We start from the raw sequence: 15532 nt of genomic DNA, 5'->3' as shown, positions 1-15532 counted from the left end.
AACTAGCGAGGTAATTAAATTTGCTGATGATACAGTTATTCAAAGTCGTTAACTCACGACAAGATTGTGAAAAATTACAGAAGGGCCTTACGAGACTGGGAGACTGGGCGGCTAAATGGCAGATGACGTTTAATGTGAGCAAGTGCAAGGTGATGCATGTGGGAAGAAAAATAACCCAAATTATAGCTACGTCATGCAAGGTTCCACGTTAGGAGTTACGGGCCAAGAAAGGGATCTGGGTGTCTTCGTCAATAATACACTGAAACCTTCTGCTCAGTGTGCTGCTGCGGCTAGGAAAGCTAATAGAATGTTGGGTACTATTAGGAAAGGTATGGAAAACAGGTGTGAGGATGTTATAATGCCGTTGTATCGCTCCATGGTGCGACTGCACCTTGAGTAATGTGTTAAATTCTGGTCGCCGCATCTCAAGAAAGATATAGTAGAATTGGAAAAGGTGCAGAGAAGGGCGACTAAAATGATAGCGGGGATGGGACGACTTCCCTATGAAGAAAGACTAAGGAGGCTAGGACTTTTCAGTTTGGAGAAGAGACAGCTGAGGGTAGACATGATAGAGGCATATAAAATAATGAGTGGAGTGGAACAGGTGGATGTGAAGCGTCTGTTCACGCTTTCCAAAAATACTAGGACTAGGGGGCATGCGATGAAACTACAGTGAAGTAAATTTAAAACAAACCGGAGAAAATATTTCTTCACCCGACGCATAATTAAACTCTGGAATTCGTTGCCGGAGAACGTGGTGAAGGCGGTTAGCTTGGCAGAGTTTAAAAAGGGGTTAGACGGTTTCCTAAAGGACAAGTCCATAAACCACTACTAAATGGACTTGGGAAAAATCCACAATTCCAGGAATAACATATATAGAATGTTTGTACGTTTGAGAAGCTTGCCAGGTGCCCTTGGCCTGGATTGGCCGCTGTCGTGGACAGGATGCTGGGCTCGATGGACCCTTGGTCTTTTCCCAGTGTGGCATTACTTATGTACTTAACTAAAAATTTCTTAAACCAGTCAAACATCATGTTGAATGCAGCTAATAAATCAAATTGTAATAAAACAGCCTAACTTCCTTATATGATATTGGATCACACTGGCAGTCCTGCACAAACTCCAGTGGGTGAAAAGGCACTCGCGTGGTGTAAGCCTACCAAAGGCTTCTTAAAGAGACATGAACACTGGGTAGCAACCGCATCAGGGCTCTGTTAGGGATGTCACTCACATATAAGAAAACTTGTCTGCCTGTCCTTGGACAACATTATACCAATGTATTTTCAAAAGTCATACTAAATATTTAAACAACTGCAAAAGTATTTTGAAACTATATAAAGGGGTCCCTTTTTACGCATAACGCTATATTTATATAATGTTTATGTGCACACACACACTCATGCATATTCTAGCTTTGAAAGACCCTTTCATTTTTCTTCTATTGTTGGCAACTTTAAAATTTCATTAACCTTTTTTTTTCTGTGTTGGAATTTTATATTATATCTTTTATTAAAAGTACCTAAGGCAGGTTACAATAATCAAACCATCTGATTAAAACTCATAGAAAATAAGTCCTGCATTATATTTTGTAGCACTTTCTGGAAACGTTTGATTTAATAACTGTGCTGAAAGGAAGTCTTTAATGCTATTACAGGTCTATATGTTACATGGATATTTAGTTTCCTTCTTATTTAGGCCTTCTTTGTGGTGACAGACTTCTTCAGACCCTGAAACGTTTTGCTGCATATGTTTTTAATTTTCCTCTTATCTTGCTGGAAGTGTAGAAATGTTAGAATGGCAAAATGTAAATTTGTCTTTGGACACTGAACAATGTTGGTGTAGAGTTGTGCCTGGACTGTCTGTTGCCCCCATAACTTAAAGCAAAAGATGCTTAGGAGCTGGCTTATGGAAATTTAAGTACTGCACATTTAGATAATTTAAAGCATACTTGTACTGCTTTTCCATGCGTCCAACACAGTCAGCTATACAATAAAATAAGACAAAAATATACAATAATTACTAAATTGGAATCCTTGAAATAGCAAGTTAAACAGATCTTGATGGTTCAGATTGTGTTGGTACAGAAGACAATGATGAACCACAAATTAGAAAATGTAGAACTTGCAAAATTCCTGTGGTGTTGCCTGTGGAGGCATTCAAGAGATGCTTTTATTTATTTTTGTTACATTTGTACCCCGCACTTTCCCACTCATGGCAGGCTCAATGTGGCTTACATATTGTATACAGGTACTTATTTGTACCTGGGGCAATGGAGGGCCAAGCCCGCCCAGTCACAAGGAGCTGCCTGTGCCTGAAGTGGGAATCGAACTCAGTTCCTCAGTTCCCCAGGACCAAAGTCCACCACCCCAATCACTAGGCCACTCCTCCATTCCTATTCTTATAGCCCACAATGCTTTGCAGGTCAATGCGGGTAACATACAAAGAGACTGGAAATAAAATAATTTAATTAAAAAAAAAACTAATACATTCACCTCCTTCCATAATTCCTAAATAAATGTCTTAAGCAATCATCCAAAATGTACATAACTTGATGCCTGAATTACCAAAGGGGAAACTTCTCTGCCTAATTTAGCTTCCTGATAAGAAAGCAAAGAAGGGAAGGCTTTTCACTACTAGCTGGAAGGAACAGTGAGAGGCAAGATAGGAGGCTGTCATTACTGCTCGCCGAAGTGCTGGAGTCACAAAGGGTAAGGAGGATACTCCCCTGATTTTCCCATTCCTCTTCGGCATTCAGAAAGGGTAAGGGAAAAAAAAAAAAAGCAGAACAAACAGGGCTCCGGCGCTCAGCAGAACGCTTAAGTATCAGGATTCTTAATGGAAGGAAGGTTTCATTTAATTGCTGCTAGCTCCTGTTTCAGCTGATTCAATTCCTTTTTCATTGCAGAGAGCTGAAGACAGACATTGAAACTAAGCCTCCAAATGGTCTGCCTTAGTATCAATTCACTACAGTTGCTGCATTCAATAAAAGTAATTTTGATAGTTTGATTTGATGAAAGAATGATGAACAAAATAAGAAAGTAGGAAATCAACGTTCCACCTAGGAAAACTCTCTAATACAGGTGCACAGGGTTATATGGACCCATCAGTGTGGGCAACAGAAATACTCAAGCAAACAAAACAGTGGAGGGGACTAAAGAAACTGGCAACAAAAACTGGTACACAAATGTCCTTTAATATAAATGTCCTTCAATAAAATGATCAAATATCCATGTGACCTGGCACAGGCCATATTTTGGCTTTATGGCCTGCTTCAGGAGTCTACAATAATGCCAATACACAAACATCAGAGTAGGCCACAGAAATGCTCAACATTCAAGAGTTCTACTATGGAATATTCAATTTCACATAACCAAAACTGTTCAATTTAGCATGACCAAAATTGTCTATTTACCTTTGGATCTTCAGGAAATATGTTATCCACCAAACGTTTGTAACGTGGGCGCAAGGCACCACAGCAACCACATACTCCTGCAAAATACAATTTTATAATATCTGAAATTAAAGGGTAAGAAACCTGTTTTTAGAATAACTCAAGACAATGAAAATTTCTTTGGTGCTCAATAGCTCAACCAAGAAAATTTTGGCCCTGTTTAATAAGCCGCGTTATAGGCACACTAACATTTAGCGCGCTAACAACAGAGACATCCATTATTATTCCTATGGGTGTTTCTAGTGTTAGCGCACACTAATTTTTAGTGTGAGCGAAAATGTTTGCACACCTACAGCACAGCTTAGTTAACAGGGCCCTATATTGTTCTACCATTGAAAGAATCTTAACACTAATGAGCAATACTGATACTCATGCAAAGAATATTTCTATTTTTTTAATCAATAAACAGTTTCCTCTATAGACATAATGGTATAAAATATAAGTTAGCAGAAAGCAGCACAGGATTTAATTTTAAAGATATCAAGTACCTCAAAGCAATTCTGGAACCCATAATTTCAAAAAGAAATAAAAAAATTTGTCATGAGGGCAGCCGCTAAAATGGTCAGTGGTCTTTATCATAAAGCATATGGAAGCACATTTAAAGATCTAAGGGGCCCTTTTAATAAGCCGCGTAGGCGCCTACGCGCGCCAATTCGGAACTACCTCCCAGCTATCACGTGGCCCGGGCGGTAATTTCATTTTTACATGTGCCCACTACACACCCCGGAAGATTTCTGGTACTCAGCGCTAACTGGGCAGTAATCTGCATTGTAAGTGCACTGACGATTACCGCCAGGTTAACGCATGAGACCTTACTGCTATGTCAATGGGTGGCAGTAAGGTCCGAGGCCCAAAATGGACGTGCGGCAATTTTCATTTTACCGCATGTCCATTTTTGGCCAAAAAGAAAAAAGGGCCTTTTTTGCAGGTGCGCTGAAAAATGGACCTGCGTTGGTACAATACACGCATCTACAACAGCACAGGCCATTTTTTGGCTCACCTTAGTAAAAGGACCCCTAAATATGTATACTTTGAAAGAAAGACAGGAGATGTAGCAAAATTTATATATCCCCAAGATATAAATGCACAGGAGCTCTGGAATAAAGAGTCTGAGGATGTGGGTGAAGAGGCAGATTCAGGAGTATTCAAATGAAAGAGTAGAAGACCCATGGAACAGCCTCTGAAGATAGCATCTGAATAAAAGTAAGCATGGCAAAAGCACAGAGCAGCTCTGAGGGAGAGTTAGGGATTATAAAGATAAAGTATCTGGGTGGGTGGACAGATGGAATAGACTATCTTTATCTGCTATCATTTCCTAAGGTCCTAGGTAGAAGTATCAACCCAGCCATATCTGGCCAAAGGTGTAGAGCAGAGGTTTTCAACCCAGTCCTCGGGGCACACCCAGCCAGTCAGGGTTTTCAGGATATCCCCACTGAATTTAATGGGGATATCCTGATCAATATGTTGCAAGACTACGACGGTCCTTTATCTGACACCATCATGGTCACGCTAGATATATAATCACTCTATACCAATATCCTGCAATTTGAAGCTCTTGACATCATAGAGAAGACTCTCTGGAAGAGGAATACACACAGAAGAATCCACAACCATCTCATACTCACCTGTGCCATCCTTGCCCTTACAAAGAACTACTTTCAAAACACTTTTTACCAACAACTTTTGGAATAATGCTCTCTAAAGATGAGTCAAAATTGAATTTTAGTCACAACAAATGTTTCATTTGGTGAAAATCACACACTACCTTCCAAAGAAAGAACTTTATTCCAACTGTCAAACATGGTGGTGGAGGTATAGTGGAATGGGGGCAGCTTTGCTACATCAGGGCCTGGATGGCTTACCGTAACTGAGAAACGAATGTCAGACCATCTGTCCATGAGCTGAAGTTGAGCAAAAGTGGCTCATGCAGTAAACTGACTCTAAACGGAGTAATCTACTACAGAAAGACAATGTTTCCTTAGAGATACTGAGGTAGCAATAGGCAATTTGATCCAGTAGTCGCAGTACTGGATTTAAGAAACAAGAGTTTGTTAAAACGGTTTTCAAGTGTACAGTGCCCCACATACTGGCTTGTTAAAAAAGTGGGGAAATATTTAATTATTTTTACTTGTTACAAAGTATTGTGTATCAAGGCAAGTCAAGTTGCAGAGCATAAAATCATTAAAATGATAGTTTGTCTCCATTTGCTATCAAGAAGGTTAAAGCGTAAACTGCAAAAAAAAAAAAAACCCTACATTTAATGAACAACTGTGCTCTATTGATATAGAATTGTACTGCTTTTGGACCTTGCCATGTATTTGTAACCTGGATTGGCCACTGTTAGAAACAGGATGCCAAGCTTGATGGACCTTCGGTCTGTCCCAGTATGACAATACTTATGTACTTAATGTGAAGGAAGACTATATTTGCTGAGCATTCCAGTTTACAAAAAAGAAAGCTAATTTTCACAGCAATAAAAGATAATGTATTCTAAAATATCTGCAAATGTAGTTGTGGCTGCAAATTATGATAAAAGTGTTACATTTCCCAACAAATAAGGCCTTTTATTAGCAATCGAATGCCTCCATTTATCATCATGTTTTTATTTTGTCTTTAGTCAAATAAGACAGCTATTTCTCCATATTTATATGTCTAACTACGTAAGTAAGAAAAATGCAATGATACCTACTAGGAAATTAATTATTTAGTACTACAGCTTGCTAAGTAGGCTGTCAGACGTGTGGCAGAGCGATTATTTAGTTCAGTTTATTGTGCAACTTGATTATCTACTTTTGACCCTAAATGGGTCTTTAAGTGAAGTACATAGAATATATTTCAATCATCAGTACAATCACTTCTTAAAATATGTAAGGGAAAACTAGGTTCTTACCTTGGTAATTTTCTTTCCTTTAGTCACAGCAGATGAATCCATTAACTGATGGGTTGTTTCCGCCTACCAGCAGGTGGAGATAGAGAACACTGAAAAACCACAGTGACCCTTGGACGGCAAGCTAATCTGCCTTCAGCATTTGAAATTTCCAAAGCAGAGTGAATCATAAAGGTAGAATAACATGAACTTTCCTCACAGCGAACAAACGCCCCAGAACAGGAGCAATAACCATACAAAGGAGGGACGATCTCAACCTCCTGTAATAGAACAGTATGTAGAACTTCTGAAAGCTGGTTTTCAACTTCTCCCGATGAGATACGATATCTGCATGAAAGATCTGAACAAAATAACAACGTCAGACAGGGAGGGATCATGGATTCATCTGCTGGGACTAAAGGAAAGAAAATTATCAAGGTAAGAACCTAATTTTCCCTTCCTTGTCATCAGCAGCAGATGAATCCATTAACTGATGGGATGTACAAAAGCACTCCCTACTTAGGGTGGGAACAGGCCACTCCACACGTAAGCACTTGCACTACAAAATGCGTGTCCTGCTTCGCTGCAACATCCAGCCTGTAATGCCGGACAAAAGAGAGCTGAGAAGCCCAAGTAGCCGCACTACAGATCTCTTGCAGAGAGAGTGCACCCGTTTCAGCCCACGAGGAGGATATCGCTCTCGTGGAATGCGCCTTGAATGCTTCAGGTGGAGATCGGCCTGAAAGCAGATACGCAGAAAAAAATGACTTCCTTGATCCAATGGGCTATAGTGGCCTTAGATGCCGGACTCCCGCGCCGAGGACCTGACAACAATACAAAAATGTGATCAGAGGTCCTGAAGTCATCTGACATCTGCAGAACTGCAACAGAGCCCTGCGAACATCCAAAAGATGCAACTGCCCAAAAGATTCTGGAAACTCCTCCCTAGAAAAGGAGGGAAGATAAATGGGCTGGTTCAGGTGAAACGCTGAAACCACTTTAGGCAGGAAGGAAGGCACAGTATGCACCGTTTCTCCGGACTCAGAGAACTGTAAAAACGGGTCCTGACAGGACAGCGCCTGAAGCTCAGACACATGTCTAGCCAATGTCATGGCCACCAAAAACACTGTCTTCAGAGTCACATCCTTCTCTGAACCTTGCCTCAGCGGCTCGAAGGGCGAACGCTGGAGAGCCTTCAACACCAGCCGCAGGTTCCAAGCTGGACACGGCAGCTGCACAGGTGGGCGGAGCCAAAGTGCCCCTCTGAGGAATCGGGCAATGTCCGGATGAGCAGCAAGGGATAAGCCGGACACCTTCCCTTGAAAGCATGCCAATGCTGCCACTTGAACCCGCAGGGAACTGTAGGCCAGACCTTTTTGTAAGCCATCCTGCAAAACGTCTAGTATCGGCGAAACTGTAGCCTGCGTGGGTGTGATTGCTTTTGAAACACACCACGCCTCAAACTGGCACCAAATCCGAGCATAAGCAACGGAGGTGGACCACTTGCAGGCCTGCAAGAGGGTGGAGATGACCTTGTTAGAGTAGCCCTTGTCTCTCAATTGCGCCCTCTCAAGAGCCATGCCGTAAGACCAAAGAGGCAGGGATCCTCCATGGTCACCGGGCCCTGAATCAACAGGTTCTGCACCAGAGCAAAGGAAGTGGAGCCTCCAACAGTATCCGCGGGAGGTCTACGTACCACGGACACCTGGGCCAATCCGGATCAATGAGAATCACCAATCCTCGGTGTAGCCGAATTTGCAGGACTCCTCGCCCTATCAAGGACCAAGGAGGGAACACATACAGGAGGCCCGAGGGCCAGGGTTGAGCCAGAGCATCCAACCCCGCCGAGCGAGGATCTCTCCGTCTGCTGAAGAAGCAAGGGACTTTGGCGTTTGCGCTTGACGCCATTAGATCCGCCTTGGGCATTCCCCATTTGGCACAAATCTGAAGAAACACTTCGTCTGCCAGTTCCCACTCCGTCGGGTCGATTTGATGCCTGCTTAGAAAATCGGCTTGCACGTTGCTCTGACCTGCTATATAAGCTGCTGAAAGAAGCTGCAGGTGGAGCTTGGCCCAGTGGCAAATCTGAGCGGCCTCCGCAGCCAGGGCCCTGCACTGCGTGCCACCCTGACAATTTATATAGGCCACTGCTGTCGTGTTGTCTAACAAAACTCTGACAGCAAGCCCCTTCAGAGTCTTGTGAAAGGCCAGAAGAGCCTGGAATATCGCTCTCAGTCCCAAGCAATTGATGGATCACCCCGCTTCCACGGGTGTCCACAGACCCTGGGCATAGCTTCCCTAGCAATGCGCTCCCCAGCGCACAAGGCTGGCATCCGTTATCACCAGGCACTAAGCAGGGAGCGCTAGCGGCATTCCTCGCTGCAGCATGCTGTCGGAGAGCCACCAATCCATACTGATCCGGGCCGCAGGGAGCCACGTTAGTCTGCGTTGATATTCCTGGGACATCGGAGACCATCGTTGAAGCAGGGCAATCTGCAGTGGTCTCCTGTGCGCTCTTGCCCATGGAACCACCTCCAAGGTGGCCGACATCGACCCCAGCAGCTGGACAAAGTCCCAAGCTCGCGGGTGAGGCATCCGCAGGAGCAGACGGACCTGATTCTGAAGCTTGCACCGCCTTAGGTCGGGGAGAAAGACAAAGCCCGAGGCCGTGTCAAACCGGACCCCCAAATACTCGAGAGACTGCGAGGGGGTCAGGTCACTTTTGGGTATACTGACCACCCAGCCCAGAGTCTGCAGTACTGTGACCACTCTGGCTGTGACAAGACGACTTTCATCTGCTGAATCTGCTCTAATGAGCCAGTCGTCGAGGTACGGGTGAACTCTGATACCATCTCGCCTGAGAAAAGCAGCTACTACCACCATTACCTTGGAAAAGGCCCAAAGGCCCGAAACTGGAAATGTTGTCCCAACACCGCAAACCGGATAAACCGCTGATGCAGGGGCCAAATAGGAATGTGCAAGTAAGCTTCTTTTAGGTCCAGAGACGTGAGAAACTCTCTTGGCTATACCGCCGCAATGACGGAGCGCAGGGTTTCCATGTGAAAATGCCGCACTCTTAGTGTCTCATTGACTCTCCTTAAGTCGAGGATCGGTCGGAAAGACCCGCCTTTTCGAGGCACCACAAAATAAATGGAGTAGCGACCGTAGCCGCGTTCGGCGGGAGGCTCCGGAATTACCGCTCCGAGGTGCAGCAAGACTTGCAAGGTCTCCTCTACCGCCGCCCGTTTGACGGCAGTGCCGCATCGGGACTCCAGAAACACGTCTCTCACCAGGGCACCGAATTCCAATCGGTAACCTTCTCTGATCAGGTCCAGAACCCACTGACCTGAAGTAATCTTGGTCCATTCCTCGAGAAAGAGGGAAAGGCGTCCTCCTACTGCAGGAATTGAGGAATGGACTGGCACCCCATCATCAAGGAGGCCGCCCCTGAACTCCAGGCCTTGATCCGGCCGCTGCGGAGCGCTTGTCCTAGCAAAAGGAGTTCCTCTGCTGAAAACGGGCACGTTGAGAAAACCCAGCAGAGCGCCCCAGGCGATACCTGCGAGCTTCACGGAAGCAAGGTCTGGAAGAGGAGGAAAACACAGAACCCTTGGAAGAAGGCCTCGGCCTATCCTCAGGTAACCACTGGGGCTTAGAATCCCCCAGGTCTTTAACAATTTTCTCCAGCTCCTCTCCAAATAACAGGAGGCCCTGAAAGGGTAACCTCACCACCCTTTGCTTAGAGGCCATGTCCACCGCCCAATGCCGCAGCCAAAGAAGGTGCCGGGCAGCAACCGCCACAGACATCTGTTTAGCCGAAGCTCTGATCAGATCATATAGGGCGCCAGCCAAAAATGACAGGGCCGACTCCATCCGCGGTGCAACCTCAGCGAGGGACTCCGCAGGCTGCTCCACTGCCTGTTGTAACCAGGAAAGGCAGGCCCAGGCTGCATAGGAACTGCAAATAGATGCCCTTAGGGCAAGGCCCAATATTTCAAAGGACCGCTTCAGCGCGGGTTCAAGCCGCCGGTCCTGCATGTCTTTCAGGGCGACCCCTCCCTCTACAGGGAGAGTGGTCTTTTTAGCCACAGCTGTGACCAATGCATCCACTTTAGGCATCCCCAAGGGGGCCAAGTGCTCCTCATTCAGAGGGTAAAGCTGACCCATAGCCTTGGCCACCTTCAAAGGCCCATCGGGGTAAGACCATTGAGCTGAAATAAGCTCTTGGATGGAGTCATGCACAGGAAAGGCCTGAGCAGGCTTCTTAGTACTCAACATCCTAGGATTACCAGAGGAGGCATCACCCTTGGCAGGATCATCAATAGAGAGGGCCTGCAAGGCGTCAGAAATTAGCGCTGGCAGCTCGTCATGGTGGAAAATCCGAACCGCATTGGGATCATCCAGATCCAGTGGCAAACCGGCACCTTCCTCTGGCTCATCAGACCATGAGGGCCTGCCAGATCCCTCAGAATCCCCACAGCCCGACCAAGGGGGGGAAAAGGGAAGTGTGCCACTCTCCGCCGGGGAATTTACCCATCTATGTTTAGCGTCCTTCCAACGCTCGGGGGAAGAAATAACTTCTGTAGCCAGCCGCGGGCCATCAACACCCGGAGGGAAACCAGGCAGCAACACAGTGTCAGACACCTGTGGCAGAGCTCTTTTCAGGATGAAGGCTTTATGCATTAGAAGCACAAACTCAGGGGAGAAAAACTCACCCTGACCCTCCGTCTCCGAATTAGGAGCAACGGGAATAGGAGCTCCTCTGGTAGCTTCTGACCGAGGCGTCCCCCTGCACTCAGACTCCTCCGCAACAGCAAGAGTCGAGGCATGCGGCGCTTCCAAAATGGCACCCGCTCCCAGCTCCATCGAGCGGGAAGAATCATCACTCGCCATGCTCGTACTAGCTCTAGCGTCTAAGGAGCACATCTTACAGAGCCCCGCTGCTGATCTGCGTTTACCACAACGGGAGCAGCATTTAACTCCCTCAGCAGCCATCGCCCGACCGGACAGAATTATATAAGTAAAATGGCAGCTTCGCGCCAAAACTTACCCCGCTCAGAACGGCATCCGCGGGACCTCCCTGGAGGAGCTGGGCACCACTCTCACCTCAGAAGACCAAGTCAACGAGCTCCGGTCAAGCTGCACACTGGAAAAAGCCTCAGAATAGCTATGCAGTATAAATGCGTACTCTTTTTTTTTTTAACCCTGTGAGGAAAGTTGGAGGCAGGCAGCAACGGAGGGACTCCGGGAGGAGGAGGGGAATGGGTAAGGCAGGGAAAGGGCGAACCTATATGCCTTTAAAGTGGGCACCACCAGCCACAACACCCCTGCTCAACTGGCAAAGCACAGGAGCCACACCAGGCAGAAATCCAGGAGCTGATCAAGCTACGTCCACACCTGCTGAGAGACAGAGAAATACTGAAGGCAGATGGAGCTAGCCGTCCAAGGGTCACTGTGGTTTTTCAGTGTTCTCTATCTCCACCTGCTGGTAGTCGGATACAACCCATCAGTTAACGGATTCATCTGCTGCTGATGACAAGGAATTTCAGGTGTTTATTGCTTTGCTGCATACTGCTTAGAAGGGCCTTTGGACCTGATTTATTAGTAATGCAAGTTTAGCAATTTATAATTCTATTTTATACTTCTACACAGCTTCATATGGTGGTTAATTTCTTATTTCAATACACCACCTTTCTGTGGTACAACCAAAGCAGGTACTTTCTCTATCCCTAGTGGCCTCCTAATCTAAATTTTTTTACCTGGGGCAATGGAGACTTACGTGATTGGCCCAGAACAACAAGGAGCTGTAGTGGGAATTGAACCCGGTTCCCCGGTTCTCAGTCCACTGCACTAACCATTAGGCTACTTCTCTACTACTACTGAATAAGCAGGCAAAATCATAGTCAGGAATCAGGCACCAATTGGATCTTGCAGAAAAGACTTGGAAACAGCAGACAGCAAAACACGCAGATGGTGGTGAGCAGTGGAGTGCATCTCAGGGGTCAGTACTGGGGCCGATTCTGTTTAATATATTTGTGAGAGACATTGCTGAAGGGTAGAAGAAAAAGTGTTTCCCTTTTTGCAGGTGACACGAAGATAGCCAACAGAGTGGATAACCCCAGAGGAAGTAGAAACCAAGAGAAGAAATTCCCAAAAATTAGAAAAATGGGCAAAAGTCTGGCAGTTAAATGTAATGCTAAGAAGTGCAGAGTGATGCACTTGGGGTGCAGAAATCCAAAAGAGATGAACTAGAAAGGAGGAGAAAGATTGGTAAGCTCGGCTCAGGAGAGGGACCTTGGGGTGATGGCATCTGAAGATCTCGAAGTGAAGAAACTGTGACAAAGTGGTGGCTGCAGCCAGAAGGATGCTAGGCTGCATAGAGAGGGGTATAACCAGAAGACGACAGGAGCTATAGATGCCCCTGTACAAGTCATGGGTGAAGGCCCACTTGGAGTATTGTATTCAGTTTTGGAGGCTGCATCTTGCTAAGGATGTAAACAGACTTGAAGCAGTTCAAAGAAAAGTGACAAAAATGGCATGGGGTTTACCTAGCAAAACGTAGGAGGAGAGACTTGATGACCTGAACATGTATACCCTGAAGGAAAGGAGAAATAAGGGTGATATGATACAGATGTTCAAATATTTGACAGGTATTAAACCACAAACAAACCTTTTCCAGAGGCGGGAAGGCGGTACAGCTAGAGAACATGAATTGAGGTTGAAGGGGGGGGGGGGGGGGGGGCTGACTCAGGAATAATGTCAGGAGGAATTTTTTGCTGAGAAGGTGGTAGATACCTGGAATGCCCTCCCGCAGGAGGTAGTAGAGATGAAAATGGTAATGGAATTCAAAAATGCGTGGGATAAACACAAAGAAATCATGTTTAGAAGGAATGGATCCAAAGAAATGTAGCGAAGATTATGTGGCAACACTGGTAATTCGGAAGGAAAGCCAGTGCTAAGCAGACCTCTACGGTTTGTGCCCTGATTGTGGCTGAATAGATTTGGATGGGTTGGAATGGAGCTTTTCAGGGGCTTCGATGACAACTTCTCAAGTTTTAGAACAAGGACCGTGAAGGGCAGACTTCTAGGGTCTATGCCCTGAAAATGACAAGGATAATCAAGATCAGGTATACATATGAAGTATCACATCATACCTTATGTAATAAGTTTATCTTATTAGGCAGACTGGATGGACAATACAGGTCTTTGTCTGCCATCATCTACTATGTTGCTATATAATATGTGAGATTATCAAACCATAAGGCAGAATGGGAATTTTCAGGTTAGACAGCTTCAAGGAACCAATCAGAGCAAGTTGCATTATCAAGAAGAGGACAGTGACCCAGCCTTTTAGTCAGTAACAAGCACAAACGGGCGGTGGCCCAGCTCGGCAGGAAGAGGAGTCTTGGGGGAGGGAGGGGGAGGGTGATTAGGAGTGGGAAAGGGCTAGTAAAACCTAAGGAATTTAGGTCAGTGATAAGAAGCGAGGGACAGCATAGGTAGCAGAGGGACAGGGAGGTAGGAAACAGAGAGGAAGTACAGGAAGTGAGGAAAGGAAGTGGCCACCAGAAGCAGTCTAGGCGGCATTTGCAAATGTGCAATTGTCATTTTTGCCTGCTGCTCCAACGGCTCACCCACCTCACCCGCTGCAGGTCAGGGAGGTAGAGTCCATCGCAGCATTTGGTGGTGGATCCTAGCCTGGTACACAGCAGTATGTTTCAGACCAAAGCAAAGTCAGATGTCAAGTGCTAGCAGTGGCATGGATGATGTCTAAGGCTAAAAGCAGTTCCCCCTCTTGTAAAGAGGTGGGGCCAGTGCCAGAGTAGTAAATGATCAGCGGTGCCTACCTCAGACTTGGACGGAATGGGGAGGCTGAAGCCTTCAAGAAAGAGTCAACGGTTGCGAAGGGGAAGATGCTTTTACAGCAATCCCCTGAGCAAAGCTGGGATGTTAGTGCCTAGGCATGTCGGCAGTACATGTCCCAGGAAGAGCAGAAAATATACATCGTGACTAAGGCAAAAATAGAAGAAGCTGTGTGACTCAAAATGCTAGGCCATTTTGCCCCAAAATGCTCTAGATATTTGAGTAATATATATGATTGTTTATTAATGTAAGATGTATATAGACATGAAATTGTTCGATACTGTGAATGTATTTGCATATATAAATTGCAGAATGCTGCAGCCATAATAAATTCCACTCTTTCTCGGATATCTTGTCAAGTGTTGATATATGATGTGTATGGTTTAGGCATGAAAGGACAGTGCTAGATGCCTCCTGCCCAGTTTGTGACTTGTGATGGCTTAAAAGGATTTGAAGAAGCTGTGGCTCACTTCTTATGTGAGGAAGGTATACTGTGAGGTAAGTATGTAAACACTTTGACATGCTTGGTCAAAACAGTGTGCTAATCTTCCTTCTTGACATTCAGAGGTCTGCCATGTCAAGTGAATGCTCCAACTTAGCTTAGGCTTACATGCAAATCCTATATAATAAAAAGCACCTCCAACATTCTGAAGCTGACTCTGTGGCACTGTGGCAGTGTAGGGTTCATAAGTCTGTAGTTCAGCTTTTCATTGGCTCTCACTGTCCCTGCCCTCACATCGAGGAAACGGAATGCTGCATAGTTGCCAAGCAAACAAACGCGACGTCACAGGAACGAAGAACCAATCAGACAGAACGGAACTTGGAGGAGGGAAGTGGAGTGGATTGAATCTCTAACAAACCCTGGAGGAAAGGAGAAACAGGGTGACATGATACAGACGTTCAAATATTTGAAAGGTATTAATCCGCAAACGAACCTTTTCCGGAGATGGGAAGGCGGTAGAACGAGAGGACATGAAATGAGATTGAAGGGGGGCAGACTCAAGAAAAATGTCAGGAAGTATTTTTTCATGGAGAGAGTGGTGGATGCTGGAATGCCCTCCCACGGGAGGTGGTGGAGAGGAAAACAGCAACAGAATTCAAACATGCGTGGGATAAACATAAAAGAATCCTTCTCAGAAGGAAGGGATCCCCAGAAGCTTAGCCGGTGGTGGGAGGCAGGGCTGGTGGTTGGGGGGTGGGGATAATGCTGCTGGGCAGACTTATACGGTCTGTGCCCTGAAAAAGACAGGTACAAATCAAGGTAAGGTCTACACAAAAAATGGCACATGTGAGTTTATCTTGTTGGGCAGACTGGGAGGACCATGCAAGTCTTTTTCTGCCGTCATCTACTA

General features: G+C 45.7%; 1 protein-coding gene across 4 annotated transcripts in view; it reads right to left on the bottom strand.

Moving 5' to 3' along the window:
* Nucleotides 1–15532, bottom strand: part of EFR3A (EFR3 homolog A) — a 384301-nt gene that overhangs the window by 247887 nt on the left and 120882 nt on the right. For 3 of the 4 annotated variants that reach the window (XM_030219255.1, XM_030219247.1, XM_030219271.1), the window contains one exon: nucleotides 3413–3489. The exons of the other annotated variant lie outside the window; for it this stretch is intronic. In XM_030219255.1, coding sequence (XP_030075115.1) covers nucleotides 3413–3489 — 77 coding nt within the window. The remainder of the gene's footprint in view (nucleotides 1–3412; nucleotides 3490–15532) is intronic. 4 annotated transcript variants of the gene reach the window in all.

The sequence above is a fragment of the Microcaecilia unicolor genome, chromosome 1, assembly GCF_901765095.1.
Source record: "Microcaecilia unicolor chromosome 1, aMicUni1.1, whole genome shotgun sequence".
NCBI classification, from domain to species: Eukaryota; Metazoa; Chordata; class Amphibia; order Gymnophiona; family Siphonopidae; genus Microcaecilia; species Microcaecilia unicolor.
The sequence above is the reverse complement of the archived record's forward strand: the minus strand, read 5'-3'. Positions and strand labels throughout refer to the sequence as shown.